Genomic DNA, 22,843 nt, shown 5'->3' with positions numbered 1-22,843 from the left:
GTAGATTCTGACTGCACACAAGGGCACTTTGTGCTGGCATGACTACGGGGGATGCTGCAGTTTTGTGTGCTATTGTATGTCTGAGAGATTGCATCATGCAGTTATTGCTGTATTCAGGCTGTTTGTTTGTTTGTTTGTTTGTTTGTTTGTTTGTTTGTTTGTTTGTGGGGTTTAACGTCCCAAAGCGACTAAGGCTATGAGAGACGCCGTAGTGAAGGGCTCCGGAAATTTCGACCACCTGGGGTTCTTTAACGTGCACTGACATCGCACAATACACGAGCCTCGAATTTCTCCTCCAAAGAAATTCAACCGCCGCAGCCGGGTTCGAACCCGCGTCTTTCGGGACAGCAGCCGAGCACCATAGCCACTGAGCCACCGCGGCGGCCTCAGGCTGTGGTCACTTGCATTTTGGAATTGGACAACCAGAGTTGGGCTTGGGTTCCAGCTTTGTTTTAATAGAGCAGGGACACCAAATAAGACATCAGCAGGCATGAATCACCATGTCAAATTTGCCTAAATCCAATGATTCAGTTCTGTTTATCATGTTGTTTTGGTTTCAATGGCGATGACACCACAGACTAGTTAAGACAATGCTGATGTCACGTGAGGCATACAAAAACAGCGATGAAATGGCTGCTTGTTCATTTGTTGTCCTGCAGGCTCTTAAGGCAGGCTGGTGTAAGAGTTGGTATGAATCAAAACATTGAAGCTGTGGCTGTACCATACTTTTTGTATTCCTCACTTCAGCGTTAAGGACTCTTAACTTGTCTGGGACATGGTGGCCACTGTTTGGCTCTTAAAAACAAACCAAAATATGAGATAACTGAATTGTACATTATTTAGTGGGTACAGGAATTCCTTGTTTTGGTTCGTGTATTTAGTGCCTTGTGCACCATTCCAAAGGGAAAAAAAATTATGGGGCACCTAAGTAATTCTTGTGTCGAAAAGCGAGAGTGTTTATACTAGTCACTGAGTTGTCGGGTGAATGTTGTTTCGCTGCTTTGTGATCGTCTCATACTTCGTCAGCAGTGAACTACCGCTTCCGGCCATGCCTTGCTGTCTCTCACGCCTGATGATGTAAACACGAGCGATTCAGTTTTGGATAATTAGGGCTCCATAAGCCTGGTTTGCATTAATGTGAAAGTGGTCATCATATTTTCTAGCGTATCTCGCAGAGCTGACACGCCACTGTGTGTATATGACACATCATGTCTGTCGGGACGGTGACCCCTCGCCCAGTGCATATGAGGGAGGCCCCCATCTTGAGCACATTCTGCGGTTGTCCAGACTAGAGGGTATTGCTTGATCTACCCCTGCTGCCTTGTGATGGCCTATTGCTCCACAGGAGGGGTGATGACTTCCTTTGCGGGCTGCATTTCTGCCCCTCCCCCATCTTTGCCCTGTCTGCGAACCCGATAATGTTGGGTCGAGTAGGGAGTCGGGCTGAACTTGATTTTAGCAAGTCGGGACCGGTTCAACTGCAGCGACACCAAATGTCGAGCAGCGCACTGCGAGCGAGCAATGGCAGCCTCCAAGATTGCGACACACCGCCGCTGTTTCGGAGGCGCGACGACAGAAGCGAAAAACAAGTTCACATTTATCCTCTCCCCTCCCGCTAACTTGACTCTATGAATCGAAAGCATTTACAAGCACACTGGGGCAGGGTCAAATTGAGTCAACGTATACTCCATCCCATAGCTAACTAGTAGCACTACCAAACGTAATACCTCCTTAGCCAATTGGGAGAGCGCAGTACTGAGTTCCTTCGCACCTAGTCGTCTGGGTATTGTCTGCTCATGGCATACAGATGTGGTTGGAAAGGAGTGTAAATCGATGCTATCCTCATACCATGAGCATAAGCAGGCTTACATACACTAAACGCAAGCATTTTGTGGGACGATACGTCATTGTCACATTCGTACAATGTCACATTCGCCACAATAAGCTCTGCCTAGTGGTGCTATATGGTTCTAAAGCAGGAAGCATTTTTGTCAACAAATCGACGCTTCTCTTTAGGACTAAACGCAGAATTGTCACTCTATATAAAAAAAGAATAAGCAAATTCATCGCTCATGCATTTTGCTGTAGGTGAGATGAGACGAAGCGAAAGCTTGGTGCCCCATTTATGGCCAGTGACCATACTGAAAATTGCAGTAGCAGCGATGAATTCAGTCATGGGTGAGTTGTATAGTGAACTAGAATTCTAGTTTGCTGTAGTGAGGAGTCCTGCTTCGAAGGGTGCCACCATTTTGGAAACGACATTTTAGGGCACATGAGTCAAGAAAGAGCTTAACTCGGGTATGTAACGACGAGCGTACCTTTGCGGGCAAAAGTAACAGGCTCCCCCCTCCAGTCCGTGCCATTGTGCGCAGGGACGCCACCTGAAAGAGCAGTGCTGGTGTCGAAACGGCCCCACTGAGCCAGTCTCGACACCAAACATGTTTTTGGCAGGTGGTATCCCAACGTAGAATGGCACGGGCCAAAACTTGGAAAGGGGCTTGTTACTTTTGCCCCCGATGGTGCATTAACTCTCGCTACTGCAGAAAAGTGGGCGATTTGGAGTGTACTGTGAGAAGTAACAAAACCAGCGCGTATTGCAAGGCATCAAATTGAAGCTTATTAGTTACACTTCTGGATGAAACAAAAAGCAGTCGTGTGTGCAAAGGTAGTTGAGCATTTATTTGTCAAATATGCCAAAACACGAAAAAAGTATGCAGCAGAAACAAAAATTACCATCTAACTAAGCCAGAACTTTATTAAAGGAAAACTGGAAGATACAAACTGTTGCACATGTTTATAGCTGCCATTCTTCCCAGTTTCAGCTCTGAGGAAAAATTATTGCACTCACCATGACCAGTTAAGTCAGGGGTCATGACTGTGGTGCCACTGTGAAAAGCAATCGGGGGTGAAGATGAGAAGCAGAGGTAGACTGACAGGTGCTTCACGTAACGGTTGATCTTTGTTCCTGTCTTGTTCTCTGATAGCAGAGCTTGCAGTTCCTTTTTTTTTTTTTTCGGTTGGTGGCGAATGGATTCACTTTCACTTCACTTCACTTTATTTTCCTTAAAGACCCTTTTCCAGGGTGTTACATAAGGGGTGGGGTTTACAAAATGCAGGAATCAACAGTGCTTGAAAATGATGATGAACATGTTATGGCAGCAATATTATGGGGAAGGCCATTCCAGTCAGCTGCAGCACAAGAAAAAAATGAGTTGGCAAAAACAGTGGTACGGGCACGTGGACGCAAAACTTGAAGAGAATGACCGATGCGATGGGACCTGCGTTGTGGAAGTGCGCAAATGTATGGTTCTTGTTTTAGTGGCAAATAAAAGAACTTGTGAAACAGGACAAGACTGGCTATGCGACAGCGAGTAGAAAGATTAGCTAGACCTGACTGTGATTTGTGGGATGATATGCTCACGTCGTACGAGTATGAGGAGTGAATGAATCTGATAGCCGTTTTGAACAGCTTCGATAGCGTGTGTTAAGTATTCTTGATGAGGGCTCCAGATGGGTGATGCGTATTCAAGTTTAGTTCTAACGAATGAGATGTACGCTTGTAGTCTTATGTGTTGTGGGGCTTCCCGTAGGTGACGTTATAAGAAACCTAGTGTTTTATTAGCAGATGATATCAGGTTAGTCACGTGCAAACGCCAAGATAAATCTTTAGAAATGGTGACACCTAAGTATTTATATGACTGGACGAGGTCAACTGGAGAGTTAGAGACTGTGTATTTGAAAACAAGAGGATTGCGACGGCGGTGAAAGGACATGCACTTACATTTGTTAGAGTTGAGCATCATCATCCACTGGGAGCGCCACTCTTGCACATGGCGCAGGTCTGCCTGAAGGGATTCTTGGTCAGAATGGTTAGTCACTGAGCGATAAATGACGCAATCATCGGCGAACAAGCGGATGTGACAAGAGACATGCTGGGGTAAATCATTAATGTATATGAGGAATAACAAAGGACCGAGAACAGAACCCTGTGGGACGCCAGAGGTTACTGGAAGCGGGTTGGAAAGTTGGTTATTAATGACAACGGACTTGGAGCGATGCGTGAGGAAAGCTCATGCAATTATATTCGGATGTAGGTTCAACTGGGAGAGTTTAAGAAGCAAGCGTTGATGAGGTACTTTGTCGAATGCCTTAGCGAAATCTAGGAAAATGGAGTCAGTTTGTAGGTTAGTATCAAGGTTGGTGTGAATATCATGTAGAAAAATGGCTAGTTGAGTTTCGCAGGAGAACCCCTTGCGAAATCTATGCTGTGATGGATGGAAGAAATTATTTGAATCCAAAAATTGCATGATTTGGGAGCAAATGACATGTTCCATGATTTTGCACGGTACACTTGTTAATGAAATGGGGCGATAATTAAGAGGTGAATCAGTACTACCTGTTTTGTGGACGGGAACGACCTTCCCCACTTCCCGGTCGTCTGGAATGGTACCTTTGGAGAGTGATTGCGAGAACAATGAACAAAAAATGCTGCAACAGACTGATTCAGTGTTTTTCAGGACCTTTGAATTGATTTCATCTATGCCGGAGGCCGAGGAATTGTTAATTTTGTCGATGATGCACGAAATTCCATTACTGTTGAAGGTTATCGCGTCCATGCCTGTGGTGATTATTAGAGGCAATCTAAAACATGGTGCTTTGGATTCGTTAGTAAAAACTGAAGAAAACGCAGTGTTAAATGTGTTTGCACATTCGATATCAGTCATCCTTTCACCAGAATTGTTAGTGAGGATTGGAAGACGTGCTTCCTTCGGGTTTGTCACTTTCCAGAACTTCTTGGGGTTATCGGTTATCATTTTTGGCAGATCAACTTCGTAAAATGAACGCTTCGCACTTCTAATCGCCGCCAAGTACGTGTGTTCGGTTTCGTAGTATTTATCCCAAGCCTGCTAGCTTGCTTGACGCTTAACTGTACGAAATGCGCGTTTCTTCTTATTTTCAAGCTTTTTGAGAGCTTTTGTAAACCAGGGTTTTTGATTATTTTTTTTTAAAACTGCGTGTCGGAATATATATATTGATCAATTCAGAAAACTTATGTTTCAATAGCACCCAGTTGTTGTCTACACTTCTGCTATGAAGATCCGTTTGAAACGTCGATAGAAAGTTAATTAGGTGTTAATTGCGTCATAGTTTCCCTTATTGTAGAGGCTAATAGTTTTCTGAGTAGTTTGTCTTATTACAGGTGAGAAGTTAAAACTGGCATGGATTACTTTATGATCACTGATTTCCCTGAGACACTACATTAATTCTAGGCTGTCTGGATTGGTGGTCAGTATAAGGTCGAGTTTGTTAGCCGTTTCCCCTGCGACACGTGTTGGTTCGGAGATTAGTTGCGTTAAATTAAAATTAAGGCAAACGTCTATAAATTCTTTTGACTCTTCTTGACTGGCTATAGGCTAAGACTGGCTGTGCCAGTCGATATTGGGGTAGTTGAAATCCCCAAACAGGAGGATGTGTGCCTTAGGGTGCTTGGAAACCATGTTATTTAACCCCTTAACCGTTTTGGACGAGCTACGCTCGTCCTTGCCAAGCCGTCCCCAAACCGTTTTGGACGACTGTAGCTCGTCCTCGCCGAATAGGTTCTTCCTTTCAGCGTTTCGGACGAGCAGCGCTCGTGTGGGGCTTAGATGTCATTTTAGTCGACAGATGGCAGCACTGACCTGATAATTTCGTTTTCTTCTACCGCATAAACATTTTTTTCGTATGGCAACCTGGGTTTTAAAAATGGCGTCCGGCGGAGGCGATGCGTGTTTTGTTGAGCCGTCTTCTCGGAAAAGACGCTTTTCTTCCTCGTCACCTTCTTCAAATGATGGTGATTCAGACACCGAAGTGTACATTTTTTCAGGGAGCGAGGACGATAGCGATGACGCTGTGCTGATCTGCTCTTCCGATGAAGAGGACAGCTCTAATGCAACATCGCGAGTGCACGACAGTGGATGTAGATCGACGTAAGCAACATCCCTACGCGACCCCCTCGGTTTCCTTTTTTCGCAGCTCCCGGTTAGACCACTATAAGCTCACCTGATGACTTGTTTGAATATATTTATCGCTTATTACCTGCAGGAAGTTGGTTTTCTGTATTGCGAGGAATAATAAACTTCAATATGCTAATTTGACTTCATGTTTGCTTCAAATATTTTTTTAATGATCGAATGCATGGTTTTTATTGCAATATCAATCGAAATCAGGAATAAAAAAAATAAGCAGTTTTGTTAAGAAATTCGTTGACATAACAAAACGGTGAAGGGGTTAAAATATTGTGAAGTTTGCGAGAAAAGTGAGGACTGCTGCGAGGTGGTCTATAACACACACCAATTAGTATTGTCAATGGGGATGCCCGGCACATGATCCATAGAATTTCTAAGTCTGAAGTGGCATCAATGGTAGAACAAGATAACTGCTCATGGACTGCAATCAGAACTCCTCCCCCCCGAGCATCTTTGCGATCAGCGCGAAAAAGACGAAAATGAGGCAGGTCGAACAATATCTCGGAATCTGTGATGTCGTTATTCTGTGGGGACATTGCGGGCGTGGACTTCTTTTACCTCATCATACCCGAAGATTTGTCGAATTAGCTGCTCCCTGAACGCCAGTTGATCAAATCTGGCATTTTGGGCAAGCTCTGGAACGTCGAGATGAATGAAGTTTCATTGATGTGGTTCAAAAGCCAGGATACTTTCCAGTCTTGCCAATAGATGCTGCCACCACTGAATCCTCTGGGTCCGCTGCGTGCAAAAAACAACAAACGAGCAAAGCGAAAAACTGATTTCGGCGTGATTTTTGATGGCAGAAGGCCACAATAGTTTATTCCTACATTACAATAGAGATATAGTCGCGGCTGGTCAACAGTTTTCGTGTATATGATGATTTCAATGAACTTGAGCTTCTCCAATGGATTCACCTCTTCTCTTGAGCAGTCACGCTGAGCATATGTACGGCTCCCGCCTTTTTTTTTTTTTTAATTCTCCCCATACAGTGGGCGGAGTCTACCAACGCGTGGAGTGCCTTTCAGCCAGCTCCGTGGAGGCTTGCCGCTCAGCCATCGGCGGAGTAATGCGTAGTAATCCGTAGTAGCAAATAGTCCGCGCGTATTTTATTTCTGCAGGCTTATTTTGTGGCTATAATATCTGTGAAATAAACTATTTATTCACGGAAACCTAAAAAACAAAATAAAGCGAAAGCAAAGCCTCCATGGAGCTGACTGAAAGGCAGTCCACGCGTTGGTCGACTCCGCCCACCGTACAGGGAGAATTAAAAAATAAAGGTGGGAGCCGGACGTTAATCTGATTTATTTAATTAGGGAAATCGGCCACACAGGGCAATAGTTCAGTTTCCAAGAATGCTCTGAACATGTAGATTGAGTTCCCGCGGCAAAAAGAAGAGTTCCTTGAAGTTGTTTCCTCTTCACTGCACCTTTAATACATTCGGCCAGGCAGCAGGTTTTGTGACAGTGGTCCTTCAAGTCAGTGCAGTCTGTCTTGAACGCCAGTCATGATATCAGTTGCTTCCACGACAGGTTAATTGTGCACAAGAATTTTATCGTGTCGTGGAGCGACGCGCACCAGTGCTTAATTATCGAAAGCGCAATGAAAACAAAAAGAAAAATAAGCAGAAGGTCCCTGGATCGCTACTGCAGCAGTGATTCTCGGCATTTCGGCGTGCTGCAGTGCGTTACAGCCAAACGAGTGAAGCGACATGCCTGCAAATTAGAAAGGGTTCCTTCCCTATTGGCTGTCTCGACCCAGGCGTCCCCTGTAGATGGCCTTGCGATGCAGTTTTCGGTTGGTCCGCCACGCGCCAAGCGGAGCATACCGCTTTGATTCCCGACAGTACGAGCATGAACTGTGAAAGACACACACTGTGACTTTTGTGTGGCTGCCAGTTTTTGCTGTTTGCATGAATGTCTACAGGCATTGTTGTTTCTCAAGGAGGATAACTTGAGGCCAGGTTTTTTTTGTGCTAGTGGCTGGGCGCAGTGTCTTGCCGTGGCACAAGAAAGCTTCTTTGGGTGAGGCATGCCGTTTTCGTCTACTTTGTGCTATACATTAGCCCCACTTTGTCTAGAAGTATGGTGTGAGTAGTTTTTCAGATAACTAGCTTGTACTGTATGTTTTCCTTTGGCAGGAATGTATCATTGGGTGTAAATTACTTCCTGTATGGTGGTTGCGCTTCCCCAGGATCCTTCTGTGCCAAAAGCATTTAATGCAAGCTAGCAAAAACAAAACTGCAGTGCTCAGTTGAGTAAAGTGGGTACAGTAAAACCCCGTTAATTAGAAGTCACTGGGACCGCGAAAAACCTTCTAATTAACCGGGTTTTCCAATTAACCGAACACAGCAATAAGAATGGGACCCAGGCAGAAAATTTCGTCACAGGAATGTGTTACCTGTATTGGACAAACTGAGATTATTATATATTGCCGCGTAAAAGTCTCCCCCAGTTCATATTCGTTGCTTGCCCAAAGTAGAAAATAAACGGTTGATCCAAATGCAAGTCGACGCATGCATCTCCCCCCCACACACACACACACCTTCGTGCCGCATCGTCCCGCTGCCGCAAGTTCCCGCAGGATGGAAGCGCGCACAGCTCAGAGCAGCAACGTTGAAGCGATGCGATTACAAGAACAACAGTCTGCAGCCAATGGGGGCGGAAAAAGGGCGCTCCATCCTGTCTTCCACATGCGGCCTGACTGACTGTAGTGGCAAACAGTGCGGTGTGCCTAGAAGGTTATCGCTGAGCTCTCATTGGAGGATGCGACTGCCAGCGCGAACGAACCAGGTGAACGGCGCGCCATTCGAATTTCACGCACTCCTTGGTGCCTGGACTCGTCAGTGCACCCATATCGCAGGGCGCAGAGCAAGAAGAGGGGCGGGGCGCTTCCCACATCAGGCGTCGCTCTGACGCGAAATAGCGATCGGGCATGCCCATGTAGCAAGCACCCCAGCACTTCGAATTAGCTGGGCTGGGTGCAGTCCGCCACATGGAATTATCCGGTCAAATTTGCATTAGAAATTACGGGACCGCAGGAATTCTTGAAATTATCCGGGATTTCGAATAAGCTGAGTTCGAATTATTCGTTTTACTGTATCTGGGCAAGTAGCAAAGCCTCTCACAGACACATGAATAGTGCCACTGCAACTTCCTAGTTCAAAGCACATCCTACTGTTTGGCTGTTAATGTGCGTTAAAGGAGCACTTGATTACCAGTCAGATGACATGGCTGCTCGTTCTTGTTACCTAGGTCAGCGCCTCCTCTGTTTTTGCAATGCCAGCCGCTTCGCCATGGGAGCCGTCGGTACGCCTCACTTCCGTTAGTTGCGGCGCTAGCCAGATGGTAGCACTGCTTGCGTATGGGCGCGCGGTGGTGATGGCGCTGTCCTACACCTACCCCCGCGGGGCTCTCTTGTGTAGTTGACGCTTCATCCGCGGCGCTTTTTCCAACGGCGCTCGGCTGGAGCTTTGCTCGCCGTTTGCAGAGGTTCGCTCCGCTTATCCTTTGAGGATCGTGGCTGGCATGCTTGAGGTGTGTGCGCCGCTAATTGCTGTTGTTCCATGCCAGACGAATAAAGCGTTGTAAACGCTGTTACGTTCGTTCGTTTCGTGGCACCATGGTTAGCGAAAATTGTTTTGAGCGGGTAAATGGCGTGGCCCGCGAAGCTGATGGGGCGTGCTCCAGTGAAATGGGCACCGGTTAATTGCGTGCAGTACGGCTGCTGCTTTCAGTTGTGTGTGAAGTCTGGGAGATTTGATGCTCGGTGATGTGAAGCGGAACTTCGATGCAGAGACTGTAGAAAAGAAGGCGACGTTTACGTGCATTTATTCACATATATTTACATCTATTTACAGGAATAGCATATGCATGTATCTGTGGCTGTATACACTACAACTCTGTATATATAGCCATTTAACTTTATAAAATTTGTGTATTTGCTAGTATTTACACGTATGTTTAGTCATAAGAAATTTGCATTGTATCGCCTCTCAGATGGTCCTTTCCCCCACCGCAGTAGAGGAGGCGCGAAGGCTAGCCGACGGGGGAGAGTGGTAGGAAAGGAGGATAAGCGAGGGCCTTGGACGGTCGGATCGGCCGTAGGCTTCATCTGCCTGCCCTGCCTTGTGCCAACGGAAGGGGCACTGCGATGTTTTCCTCGGTGCCGGTTGATATCATTAAACCGATTTAATGCGTTCCCGAGACCAGTGCAAAAAGAACTATTGTAATCGGAGCGCGCAAACGAAAGATATTGCACTTTGAAAATTCGAAACGAAAAGATAAGACGAAAACACATTTCGCTCACTCGGTACATAGATTGTAGATTGGGCGCCACCAATCAGAACCATGCCTGACGCAACACGCAGAGGAAGCTTGCATGCAATTGTTGCTTTGTCGGGGTAGCCCGCTGTTGCGTATTTTGACGGCATCCCCCCCCCTTGTACGCGGCGCCGTAGACAGGGTAGGGGCAAGGGAAGCTCCCTGACGTTTCTTTGTTGGTAGGATTGCAAGGCTGTCAGCTGCACCAAACTCGCCTCCCATCTCCTGTCCGGCCTTTCTTTTCACATTTTTGGGCAAGGTGTGTCGACTGGCTTTTTTTTTTTTTCGCTGCCTCCTTGGTGTGGTTCGAACAGCGCTCCGCTGGTGTTTCTGCAGGGAAGAGTATAAATTAATGTGTTAATATTTTGCTGTCTGCATTAAAGTTTAGGGGAATAAAAACAGATGATGGTTGGGGAGAGTTGGAAGTTGGGGGGCTTCAAACCACGACGGAGAGTCCCCGAGAGCCCCACGGTCCTCCGATATTTGCAAACCGGACCCCGCTTCCAACGCCCGTGCGCCGGCGCCGGCGCATCGCTCGCGCATGTGCAGACACGCTCCAGCGTACGCATAGGATATGCCTATCGAATTAGCGCTTCAGTGGTGCTCCAGCTGCTCCATTTCGATACATTTACATTTTGCTGCACCAGTCTGCTCCAAAAGTGGCAAATTGATCAATATTGCGCCTTAGCTGCTCCAAAAAGAAGACACGGTCGCGGGAAAGCAACTATATTTAGAGCCATTCAGGATTTCGGTTGACAACCTACTAAAACGTTTTCGCAGTTGGCAACCTAGGGCGTTGGTGGGCTGCCTTGTGGTAGAATTTAACAGCCAGTTTTTATGGAGGAAGGAAAGAACTCGGGAGAGGCTGTTACTTCACATTTTTTGAAGCCGGCTCCCGTAGGGAAGAAAACTGAGCAGGGAGCGTCCGGTGAAGCCTAGTCATAAAGACCATTGCCGCCCCCATTGAAGCGCGTGTATTTCAGACCTTCATGTAGTAAAGGTGTTGCGGGAGTTGACCTTGATGTAACGAACTGGCTACGGCCTCTATCTGTTAGTGCTGAGCCACTCAAAATTTGTTAAAACCACGCGAAAGTTCCGTGACGATAAAGCACGAACTGACATGAGTGGAACGCCGATCGCATCGAGCCGCTGCAGTTGGCGCAACGCGCCGTGCTCCAGCGCCGCATCTCTGGCTCTCTCTCTTTTGGAACGTCATACCACACAGCTGTTCATGCTCAAAAGCAGCGAAAAATGATAGGGCATAGCGAAAAAGAAAAGACGCGGCCGCGTGGTTGCTCGCGTGATTCCGGTGCCGATAACTTTGGCGTGTCAGGAGCGGGGACGGCGGAGATCGCCGACGACGCAAGGTGAGGAGTCCGTTTCCTGGGGCTACAGCGAGGGAGCAGCGGGGAAGAACCTCCGCGGTTGGTCTACGGCACGGCTGTTCCTCTCCAGCTCGGTCGCGGCGGAGGTGGCGGCAGCTGCTGCAGTCGCACTATCAGCGTGATCGAAAAATGTTTCTCCACGTTTATGACTTTCGAGTAACACTGCTTTGTGTAAATGTTTTCAAGGTGATTGCACCTACTTTTCTTTCTTATTTCGGTTCCCGTTCTGCAGTGTCCTTTTCACTCACTTCGCGAAACCTACATGTAACGGAAACCAGGATGTAAAGAAAAATCTCCGACTTTTTAAAAATTTCGTTATGACAACGTTTAACTGTAGAGCCAACATGAAAAAAGAATGGTTCTAGTAAACGTGTTCTCTGGACTTTTAGTCAAGCACGCTTGGTTGAACTTGCGTGCAAGGCAGTGTGAGCATTAATCAAATATTTTCTCTGTTTTTGTGATTGTTTTTTTCCTACCTACGCATGGCTGCTGAACCTTATCTCGTTAGGAACAAACTCTTTGTGACTCCTTTATTCCGTTCATGCTGTTCCCATGTTGCTCCAGGGTTATCTTTCTGATACATATGTGCTCCAGAATTGATATTTTTCTGCTCCAAAAATTGCTCCAGAACTTGAAATGGCTGGCGCACCACTGCCGCTTTAGCCGATGAGAAGGCGGCCTCGAAGAACAAGAATTTTTGAAACTCCCCTGCGCCTCACTAGGGCACCTATGGGTATCCTGTGTAGCCTTGGTGGACGGAACCGCGACGGACAGTGGGAGTTGAAAATGTGGCCGTTAAATGCATTAATATATTCCTGCACCGTGGTCCGCCCACAGTGCACGCAACGCGAGGCTCGGGTGGCTTCACCTCCCACATGGACGAGGTTTCCCTCTCCGCTGACCTTTCATTTGGGGTTTGCGCCAGTGTTTTAGCCAAAATCTAAAAAAAAAAACCCAACTTCACAGAAGTTATATATTTCCAACAATGTGATTGCTGCGCCAAAAACCAAAGCCTGCAGCATGCTGCTATATTATGACAAATTGCGATCGAGTAATCTGCGCCAAGCCTGCGCCAAAACTCGCCGAACAAAATTCTCTGTGGCGCCACGTGTTACCTGTACCTCTGCGTTAGGCAGCACTAGTTGTTCCGGGAATCCTTCAGTCAGTCCGGGCATCATGCTGACCGGGCCCGTTGTCATCCCGCGTGATGAAAACAGATGCGAAATAGGCCGGCAGGGTCATCATGGCAGGAATGCGCGCGGCGAAAGAAACGGCGTTGACGTCGGCATCATTAGGGTTCGCTTCGTTGCCCTATCACAAAGAAGCGTGCGACTTTTTCTCGCTCTCCCTGCGGCGCGGTTCTCCAGCGCATATTCAACTTGCGTCATTTTAGGCACGACGGACGCGACGCTGGAATCTGGAATCGCGGCTGGACTGGATGTCTGCTTGGTGCGGGACGTTTTAAAGCTACTTTTGCGCATTGGGCAGGTGGCCCTGAGAAGCGCAGGCCTGCGGATGAAGCTGGGCACGGTAGCGGATCGCCAAGACTGTAATGATCTTTTTTTTTCTCTCTTACTCCCCGTTTTTCCTTTCAAGCATAGTTACTAAAAACGGCAATAGATGGCGCGTCATTTTTCGCCGCAGACAGGTTGCACCGACAGAAATCCAAAAAGAACAAACACTGGGAAATTGGCCAAACGCCCTCTTTGGGCCAATCACATCAGTCTGCTTGGAGTCTCCGCACAGCAGCGATGGCCACCAGTCGCACACTAGTGGGCTCCCCCGCTGTTCCTGGCGAGGTTCCCACGCGGCCATTTTTTCCTCCCGCTTGCGACAAGTTTTTAGTTCATTAGAAACGTAAGTGCGCTTGCTTTTTAATAGCAGATTTCTTTGAGCTGCACTGATCAGTTGTGATCGCGGAAACGCTACCCACGGAGGTCTGGCGACACAGTGCCGTCGCTCGCGTATTTGGCGCCCAGTTTCATATTGGGGAGGAGGACCAAGCAAACATACAAGATGCAGCCCATTTTGTGGACGCCTCCTGATGAGTAAGTGTGTCCGCTGTCTTAGTCTGTTCAATTGAATCGTTGCAAATGGCATAGCGTGCATAACTGCTCTATTTCCAATCGCTCCTCTTGCGTACGCCAAAGTAGCGTTTGCAAGGTGGCGCGCTTCGGAGTACGCCATAAATGGGGCATCGACTTTTTTTTTTTTTTCTCTCCTCTCGCCAACAAAACTTGCTTTACTTCGAGTGGCGATTCTGCCGCTGCTGGGCCTAAAGCTGACAAAAATGGATTCCGTTCTGAAAGCCAGGTGACGCCTCTAGGCTCAAGTTATTGTTGCATCTCCGTTCGCATAGTGACAAAGAGCGTGCCGTCCTGCAGAGTGGTTGTATTAAGCGCACGTAAGCGTGCATAGCTGTTCTGAAACTGCTCCTTCACCGTTCGATATGCAGAAACCATGTCTGCATACGCCGCGAGCAGATGAGAGACGTTTAAGGCATGGACGTAGTCTTTAAATGTGTTTTCTGGTCACGAAACTCCGGCCAAAGTTTCAAGTAGGGACAGCGCGCGCCGCCAGTGGCGCGGCTGTCGGCGAGGGGGAACGAATGGCTGCGCGAGCCCTGTTCGCAGCGGCTGTTTTCCGGCCAACGGGGCCACATTCGCTTGGTATTCGTGCTTACCGGTGATCTGTGCTTGGCATGGACGCTACTTTAAGGGTTATCACCTGAAAGCTTGGCTGCAACATCGAGACACTAGATCGACGGCGGCCGCTAGTAAACCTTGCTAGCGGTTGTTATCTGACCAGCAATTAACGCGCTTACTTCCTCTCGTTGCTTTCTGTAAAACCATTTTTGTACATGGGTCCAGCCTGCGCATTGATTTTCACCGCAATGTCACTGGAAGATCTAGCCTAGCGGTCAGTAACGTATCTATTCATAATTATTGGCGCGAAGGCACGACCTAACGTGTAAGGTCCACATTTGAAGTTTACAGGCTTTGCGGCGGATGGAATCTGCATCTGCTGAACTCGCTTTAATGCACTGTTGTTCGGAAATGCTAGCTTTGGCTTCGGTTTTATGTGGTTTAACGTCGCAAAGCTACTCGGGCTATGAGGGACGCCGTAGTGGAAGGCTCCGGATAGTTTCGACCACCTGGCGTTCTTTAACGTGCACTGGCGTCGCACAGAACGCGAGCCTCTAGCATTTCGCCTCCATCGAAAAGCGACCCGGATCGAACCCACGCCTTTGGGATCAGCAGCCAAGTGCCATGGTCACCGGGTAGAGGAAGCAATTACCGATCGGAAACAACTGGAGAGGCCGTACGGATAATCTACTCGAAGAGCGGGAAAAATCGAATGTATCAACACTGAATTCTCTCACGAGATTATTGAGCACAGCTGCCAGGAAGAGGTGGTTTTGAAAAATAAAGAAGTTGGCGGACGAGAAGTGCACGGCTGAAGGGGGCAAAAAGTTATTCGTCGCATAGGCTTCCTTTAATAGCGCCCAAGAAAAGTCACAAATTCTACGTAGCCCAAGTATCTTCTTCCCCGCACAGTGCCGCGCAGCGTCGCACGGAAAGTATTTCTCCCCCTACTTCGATGCACCGTTGCCAACGCTTCACGCAGTCATTGAAGGCTCCTTTAGTGAGGTCGTCGCAGCTGCTTCTACCGCCTCGATCGTCCCATCCTTGGTGCGGGGCGAATTTCTTTTCGGAAACCCGGTTGCGCAACCCTTTGGTTCTACTAGTCGGGACGACCTTTGGCACCATGAGAGACTGTTCCCTCTGCAGTCATCCGAACACTGTCCAAAACGCACTTCTTGTACCGAGTTTATGATGTCTGTACGGGCGCGGTCGTCGTCGTTGAGGGACCCCCCCCCCGGCCTTCCCGGATGCACTGAGCGCTGCTATCTTTTTGTAAGAAAAATCTGCATGGGATAATTTGAAACGCCCTGTGTAGTGCCGATTTGGTCGCTCCTGCGACGGTGGCGATGCTGACACGTTTTGTACGTACGCTGAAAGCTCGCTCGAAGTATCCCCGGCTCCTCAACGTGACGTCACCTTGGTCGACATTGAGGAGGTTTCCCTCCGTTTTTCTGCGCTCTCGCGGGAGATTTAACGCCACGCTTTCAGTTGGTGATTGCGCCAGTTTTTTTTAGCCAAAATCTAGAAAAAAAACTTCGCAGCCATGATCAACGAGTCTCCTTCAGAACCCTAGAAGGTTAGCTAGCCGCCACGGTGGCTCAGTGGTTATGGCGCTTGGCTGCTGGCCCGAAAGACGCAGGTTCGATCTCAGTCGCGGCAGTCGAATTTCGATGGAGGCCGTATTCTAGAGGCCTGTGTACTGTGCGATGTCAGTGCACGTTAAAGAACCCCAGGTGGCGGAAATTCCCAGAGCTCTTCAGTACGGCGTCCCCAGAAGTTGCTTTGGGACGTTGACCCCCCCCCCCCCCCATAAACGATAAACCTGGAAGGTTACCAGATTCTAAAACCGCCTCAGGGTCCCTTTAACCGCTGCCGCTGATAGTGGTCCGAGGACTCGCCGCGATCTATGAATGTTAAGTAGCGAATGACCAATTCTGCATATATGGGCATTGACCCACTGAAGTCCTTAAGGCGGAGTGTATGTGTCGACTACTTTCGCACGTGTACTCGATTTAACAGGTTAAACACCTGCCTTAGTGTGTGTGTGTGTGAAAAAGTATCTGGGCAAACGAGCTTCGATAGCACAATAAAGGGATATTTTCTGGAAGAAATGGGAGAGGTTCTAGCCCAGTTATCGGGGTAGTCCGCGTCAGTGACCTTGGGTCGAATCCCGCGTGCCCAGCGCCCCTGGGCGGGCGCACCGCACCGCACCGCGCGCCTTCGATCGGCCAGTGCGCGCGCGGCAGCTCCCCCATGCTGGCCGGCGAGATGCAGTGGTGGCCGCCGCCACTCCTCGTGTGGGTGAGCGCTTCACGTGACCCGGTGCCGCCGTGTGCGCTCATGTCCGCCTCTTCTCTCCTCTGTGCAGCCTGGCAATGACCCGTACTGCTTTGTGGAATTCAGCGACCATCAGTCGGCGGCGTCGGCCCTCCTGGCCATGAACAAGCGGCTCTGTTTCGGCAAGGTGAGTGCGCTTCCCGGCCAGCTTGTGGAGGCAGGCTACTAGAGGCCTTTCCGAGCAGCCACACACGTGCGTAGTTGGCGAATGCCTAGTGCAAGTAAACACATCTTGGAGCTGCTTCTGCCATCCGCATGGTGTTCCACATCAAGCTCAGTGCGTTCTCTCTGTTGCACTCGATGCCTCTGCTTGAGACGACGGCGCCCTTTTCGTCTGTGGCCGGTTGTGCCACCACTCTGATGCCCTACGGTGCTGCTCATCGCTGTAGCCCCAGGCTCTCCCACGTGCGTCTGCTTTCGACCAGTTTTCCTCGATCGTCTTCAAGTGCGCTCCGGAGGAGGCAGCGCAAACCGGTGGCGCATTTTCTCTCGTCACCTCAAGTGAGGCAGACGTGGTCAGACCTGCCAGGGCTCGTAGCTTGGCCGATTGAAACGAGTGCGGAGCTCCGTGCTTTGCATTGCTTGCGCCGAATGTCGGCTCTGGGCCGTCATGACTGCATTGGCGGGGACTGCATTGGCGGGGGAGGAGGGCCACGTGCGGGTCGATGTGCGCCCGCCCCCGCCGCCCATTGGCGCGCGCCGGGAAGAGGGGGTTGCGCAGGAGCGCGGCCGCACTGGCGTCCGCGGCGCACACCCAGTCCGCGCCGCGCCATGTTCGTGAACGTGAGCGGCTGTGCCGTGCCCCTGGGTCTGGCCACGTCGGCGCTGCGCTCCTCGGACATCGTGCCGCTGCTCCAGGTACGGGGGCCACGTGCGGCTCACGTGGAGGCCTGTCTGCACGCCCAGGGGCTGCTCTGGCCGGTGCCCCTGGGCGGCGCGGCAGCCTAGCTTTTCCGGCTGCATTGAGGGACGGGCCGCGACGCTTTGGTCGTTGACCGTGTGCAGTAGCTGCCGCGCTCGTTGGGACATGGGGTGGGTCTCCAGGCGCGAGCTTGAATGACGCGCGTGAACCGGAAGCATCGAACCCATCTGTGCAGGGAAAAAAGTGCTGCGCCATGATCAATCCCTGTAAGATGCGGTGGCGCCATAGCAAAACAGGTTCCACGGCTGCGTCAGTGTGGGATGCGCGTAGCAGCAGAAAAGCGTCTGTCGTCTCGTCTTTAAGCGCCAAAGAACGGGGAAGCTATCGCTTGTTTCGGTGTGGACGGCTGACGCGCGACCAAGGAATGCATAGCGTATTTGAACTTGCGTGGAAACTACACGAGCAGTATTTTGCCTAGCACAAGCCCGCTAGCGACCACACCTTTTGTGTTTGCAGACATGCTTGACAGGGGTCTCCAGCAACGCTTTGCCCGTTTTTTTGACGATCCATCTTGCCGCTATGCTAGCCAGCGATGCTGCGGATTTCGCCCTGTGCCGGAGATCGCTAGCCACGCTGTGGTATTGAAATGGGCTTTTGAACCGTGGTGCAGATCTAATCGGGCCCCATGTGGTCATATTCACAGGTGGGGCAGTTGCGCCGGCTTTGTTTGAATCGACTGGCAGTAATGCTAAGCCGCTTACATCCATCAACAGCGATTCTGGCCGACACAGTTGCCGAAAAAAGAAGCCTCGTGACAATCTCTTTTGGTTCTCGCACCGCACCCCGTTGTTGCCGTAGCTATTACAGAACTGACGTCGAGATGTGGAATAATTCCTGGCGCATTGTTGCACGTGAGTCTTTGACCGTTATACTATCGCCATTTTAGCAATGTCTGAATATCACCCACTTGTTCCTCAGTATTTCCTACAAAACAGCTCCGCCGCGGTGGCTCAGTAGTTACGGCACTCGGCTGCTGTCCCGAAAGACTCGGGTTCGATGGAGGCGGAATTCCAGAGGCGATGCCAGTGCACGTTAAAGAACCCCGGGTGGTCTAAATTTCCGGAGCCCTTCGCTACGGCTTCCCCTCGCAGCCTGAGTCGCTTTGGGACGTTAGACCTCAATAAACCAACAATAAATAAGAAAGAGCGAACTAGTATTTACCCATCAGTCAGCGTGTTCAGCAAGTACTGTGAAAATAGGGCGAATGGGTAAGCAGGGTAGGCGCCCTCGCTGAAAAATCGTTATTCTAAACAAAAGAAATAACAATCTGCTCAAGAATCAAAAGCTATTTGGACCATAATGCGGCGCACTCAAAACTTTGGTGCTCATTTTACGCCGCGGTGGCGCCGTGTGTATGGTCCTGGGCTGCTGGCCCCAAAGATCCCGCGCATTTCGATGGAGGGGGTCATCCCTCCACCTAACCGGAGGCAAAATTGAGCACTACTGGAATGCATGCGTGCTGCGCAGTTTTTCCTTAATGGTGGGAAAACCCTTCTCTACGGCGTCCCTCATAGCCTGAGTCGCTTTGGGACATAAACCGTTTGTGGTGACTGCCTGCTCTGAGATGCCCTGAAAGGTGCAGTGAAGAGGAATCTGAACTCGTCTTTTTGCCGCGGGAACTCCATCTACACGTTCCGAGCATTCTTAGAAACTTCGACTTATTGCCCTGTGTGGCCGATTTTCCTAAGTCAAAATAACGTCCGGCTCCCGCTTTTTTTTTTTTGAAATCTCCCCGTCCGGTGGGCGGAGTCGACCAACGCGTGGAGTGCCTTTCAGCCAGTCCCGTGGAGGCTTGCCGCTCTGCCATCGGCTGAGTGATACGTAGTAGCAAATTAGGTAGTTTAGAAGAACTTCTTGTTGGGCGAGTTGGTGCATTGCTTTGAAGAACCACGTTGCGCTATAAAAAAGACAGCCACAGGAAAAAGCCAAAGAGACAGAAAGAGCGCTCTTTCTGTCTCTTTGGCTTTTTCCTGTGGCTTTCTTTTTTATAGCGCAACGTGGTTCTTCAAAGTAGTAGCAAATAGTCCGCGCGTATTTTTATTTTGCGGCTATATTATCTGCGAATGAAACTATTTATTCACGGAAACCTAAAAAACAAAATAAAGCGAAAGCTAAGCCTCCACGGAGCTGGCTGAAAGGTACTCCACGCGTTGGTCGACTCCGCCCACCGTACGGGGAGAATAAAAAAAAATGGCTGTGGCTTAGCCTAGTTAAGCCCGGTAATTGCGAAAGCAATATCCGTAGCTACGCAATGGTTCAGCTGGTGGTGGTGTTTGTGGTTAGACTTGTGGTGATGCATCGGTTATACAATCCAATCCAATATGCTAATATGGTAGCTACCGGCCTCGCTACGCGACGGGCTGAAAGTGCAACTAGTATTGCTTTCGCAATAAAAAAAAGGCGGTAGCCGGACGTTAATCCGATTTAATTAGGGAAATCGGCCACACATGGCAATAAGTCGCAGTTTCTAAGAATGCTCGGAACGTGTAGAAAGATGAGTTCAGAATGCTCTTCACTGCACCCTTCGTAAGCCTGTAAAATAAACGGATGATTTTTTTATTTCCTTTTCTGCTGTAGTAAGGCTGGGCGTTGCTGTGCTGCTGCTCCCTCACCTTTACAGCTTCGGAGAGGTTAGAAAACAGCGGCGTCTCTTTTCCGCTACGATGAGTCGCCGGCCAGGGGGCCCCATCTCTGGCTTCCCGTTTTTGGGCCAACCAGCGATACGGGGGGGGGGGGGGGGGGTCACCGCGAGAATTTCTTCCGAGCTAGATGATGGACAGTTTTGGCTGTGCCACCCGCCCTGGCGACGAGTTTTAGTTGGGAGTGGCTCCTGAACTGTGTGCTGAAGAAACTTTTTCCTCTTCTCTTAATGGCATTGGTGGTTGCATTCGAAGGCTGTTTGTGAATCAATTGAATCAAATTAAAACACAAAATCTAGCGCAAAGTTGAAGTACTTTACCGGGGGTCGTTGCTATGACGACAGTGTACACCGTAGATAGTTAGGCTTAACAAGAAATTCTTTTTTTTTTTTATGAGCGTTTAACGTACCAAAGCGACTGAGGCTATGAGGGACGCCGTAGTGAAGGGCTCCTGAAATTTCGACCACCTGGGGTTCTTTAACGTGCACTGACATCGCACAGCACACGGGCCTCTAGAATTTCGCCTCCATCGTAATTCCGCCGCCTCGGCCGGGATCGAACCCGCTTCTTTCAGGTCAGCAGCCGAGCGCCGTAACCACTGAGCCACCGCGGCGGGGCTTAAAAAAAAAAGAAATTCTTGGATTTGTCTAAAAAACGATGACTATTTGTCGCCTATATCGTCACGGAGGGGTGAGAATGCGCAAAATAAAAGTGAATACAACCGTTTAGAGCGAGCTATCGCGTCGAAAAATGCAGCGGCGATGCAGTATTTGGTCCGAAGCGGGCGTGCAGGGCGCCGCCATGTTGCCAACGTTAACCACGCAACGCAAAGTCCGCTGGCTCGCGTACGTACGCAAGACGCAGGGCTCGCGCTTGCGTTCTGCGCATGCGCACTACGGTCCCCGCAAGCTCCCTGCGTGCGTTAAGCCCTTGCGGACGCACTGCTAAAACTGTAATATAGGCGAATAAAAGTGGCGTTCCTCTTCCCCCCCCCCCCCCCCTCTCAAGAAGACAGGGTGGTATTGTGCTGTGAAAACTTGACGCGTCGCCATCCCTATACTTCCCAGCGTCCACTAATTACAGAGGTTAGCGCCAATCCCTGCTTCACTGAGTTTGGCGGAATAACGGCGTATTAATGAGGACAACGCAGCGATCTATGGAAAGAAAAATGCAACGTTAAGAGACCGGAAGCGGAGAGTGGGTGAGGGAACAAACGCGGGTGAATATAATGTTAGTCGAAATCGAAGGGAATAAATGGGCTTGGGCAGGGCATGTATTGTGAAGGCAAGATAGCCGCTGGTCCTTAAGGGTAACGGAGTGGGTTCTAAGAGAAGACAAACGTAGCAGGGGGTGGCAGAAAGTTGGGTTGGCCGTTGAGATTTGCGGAGGTACGGTGGCCGCAGCTGGCACAGAGGCCTCTGCCCTGCAGTGGGCGTAGTCAGGCTCATGATGACAGCAGGCGACCGAAACGCGCGGGAGTGGGTTCGCATGGCATCTGCTTCACACGCGGTCTGATCCAACATCTGGTCTGCCTGATCTGGCCGCGCATCGCTTGGGTTCTTTGCTGTTGTGCCGTGCTAAAATTGGTTGCGCTGCTTGTCAACAATAGCGCTGAGCCAGTGTACAGAGAACATATCCATGGTTTTATTCACGTATCCTTCCCGTTACTTTCAGCCGTATTTCTCAAAATACCGCCATAGGTGTTGAGTGTCATTTCAAACGGCGCAGCTGACGTTTTTAGTACATCATTTCGTGCATCATTCACGCAATGCATGTGCGATCGTCCCGTGGATTCTGTTCACGCAATACAGACAGAGTAGTCCTCTGCACAGTGAGTGCACACAGGCGATGTACGTTACAATTGTAGATAACACGCGAAAGCAAACCACTATCACTGTATGGCCTTCACTGTCCATGCTATATATGTGACACCGATGGAATTAGTTTAGTGGCATAATCGGTTCCCTTGATGTGCCGACTCTTCTGCAGATCAAACCCTATGACTGCTTCGTCAACAGCAGTGACTAAATCGTAGTCCGTGTTCCGCGGCGCCGAAATGAGCGGTGGTTCCCGAAAAGGAGGTTCCTGTCTTGTCCGTGCGGGTCTCACTTCACCCTTCGCAATTTCGAAGGTCACGAGCACAAAGCTAAACACCATCGTAAGGAAGAACACAACGCCAAAGTGTCGGGGACCGGTAAGGCGGGCGACAGCGCCCGAGATAACGCGGAGTTCGCGGAACACGCAATGGCCTCGCGGGTCAGAAATTCAAAAGCGATAGAGAAATAGACTTTTCCTTTCACAAACTGCTTGCGCTTAGATCTTGGTCTTTATTACGGACGCTAGCGCCAGTTCCTCCTCCTGTTACGTTTATCGCTAATGGCGGTACGGCTTCAGCGGAGGTTTCTCCAATTAGACACTTTTATTTTAGTTGGGCGGTCGCGGTAAGCTTGGGGTACGCACCGCTGCAAATAGTGCAGACACGACACTTTTAGTTGGCCATGTCATAGGGTCCCTCAGGGGCACGCTTAATTAAACAGTGGCTCCATCTAGTAGTGACAAGACGTCACTACGGTGGGTTGAAGAAATATTGA

The 22,843-nt window shown here is 49.6% G+C and overlaps 1 protein-coding gene across 4 annotated transcripts in view; it reads left to right on the top strand.

The window, feature by feature from the left end:
• Positions 1 to 22,843, top strand: part of Rox8 (TIA1 cytotoxic granule associated RNA binding protein Rox8) — a 142,258-nt gene that overhangs the window by 22,598 nt on the left and 96,817 nt on the right. For 3 of the 4 annotated variants that reach the window (XM_089578290.1, XM_089578289.1, XM_089578288.1), the window contains one exon: positions 16,723 to 16,818. The exons of the other annotated variant lie outside the window; for it this stretch is intronic. In XM_089578290.1, coding sequence (XP_089434416.1) covers positions 16,723 to 16,818 — 96 coding nt within the window. The remainder of the gene's footprint in view (positions 1 to 16,722; positions 16,819 to 22,843) is intronic. 4 annotated transcript variants of the gene reach the window in all.

Source organism: Amblyomma mixtum, chromosome 3 (genome assembly GCF_055824585.1).
Source record: "Amblyomma mixtum isolate Tamu chromosome 3, ASM5582458v1, whole genome shotgun sequence".
Classification (NCBI taxonomy): Eukaryota; Metazoa; Arthropoda; class Arachnida; order Ixodida; family Ixodidae; genus Amblyomma; species Amblyomma mixtum.
The sequence above is the reverse complement of the archived record's forward strand: the minus strand, read 5'-3'. Positions and strand labels throughout refer to the sequence as shown.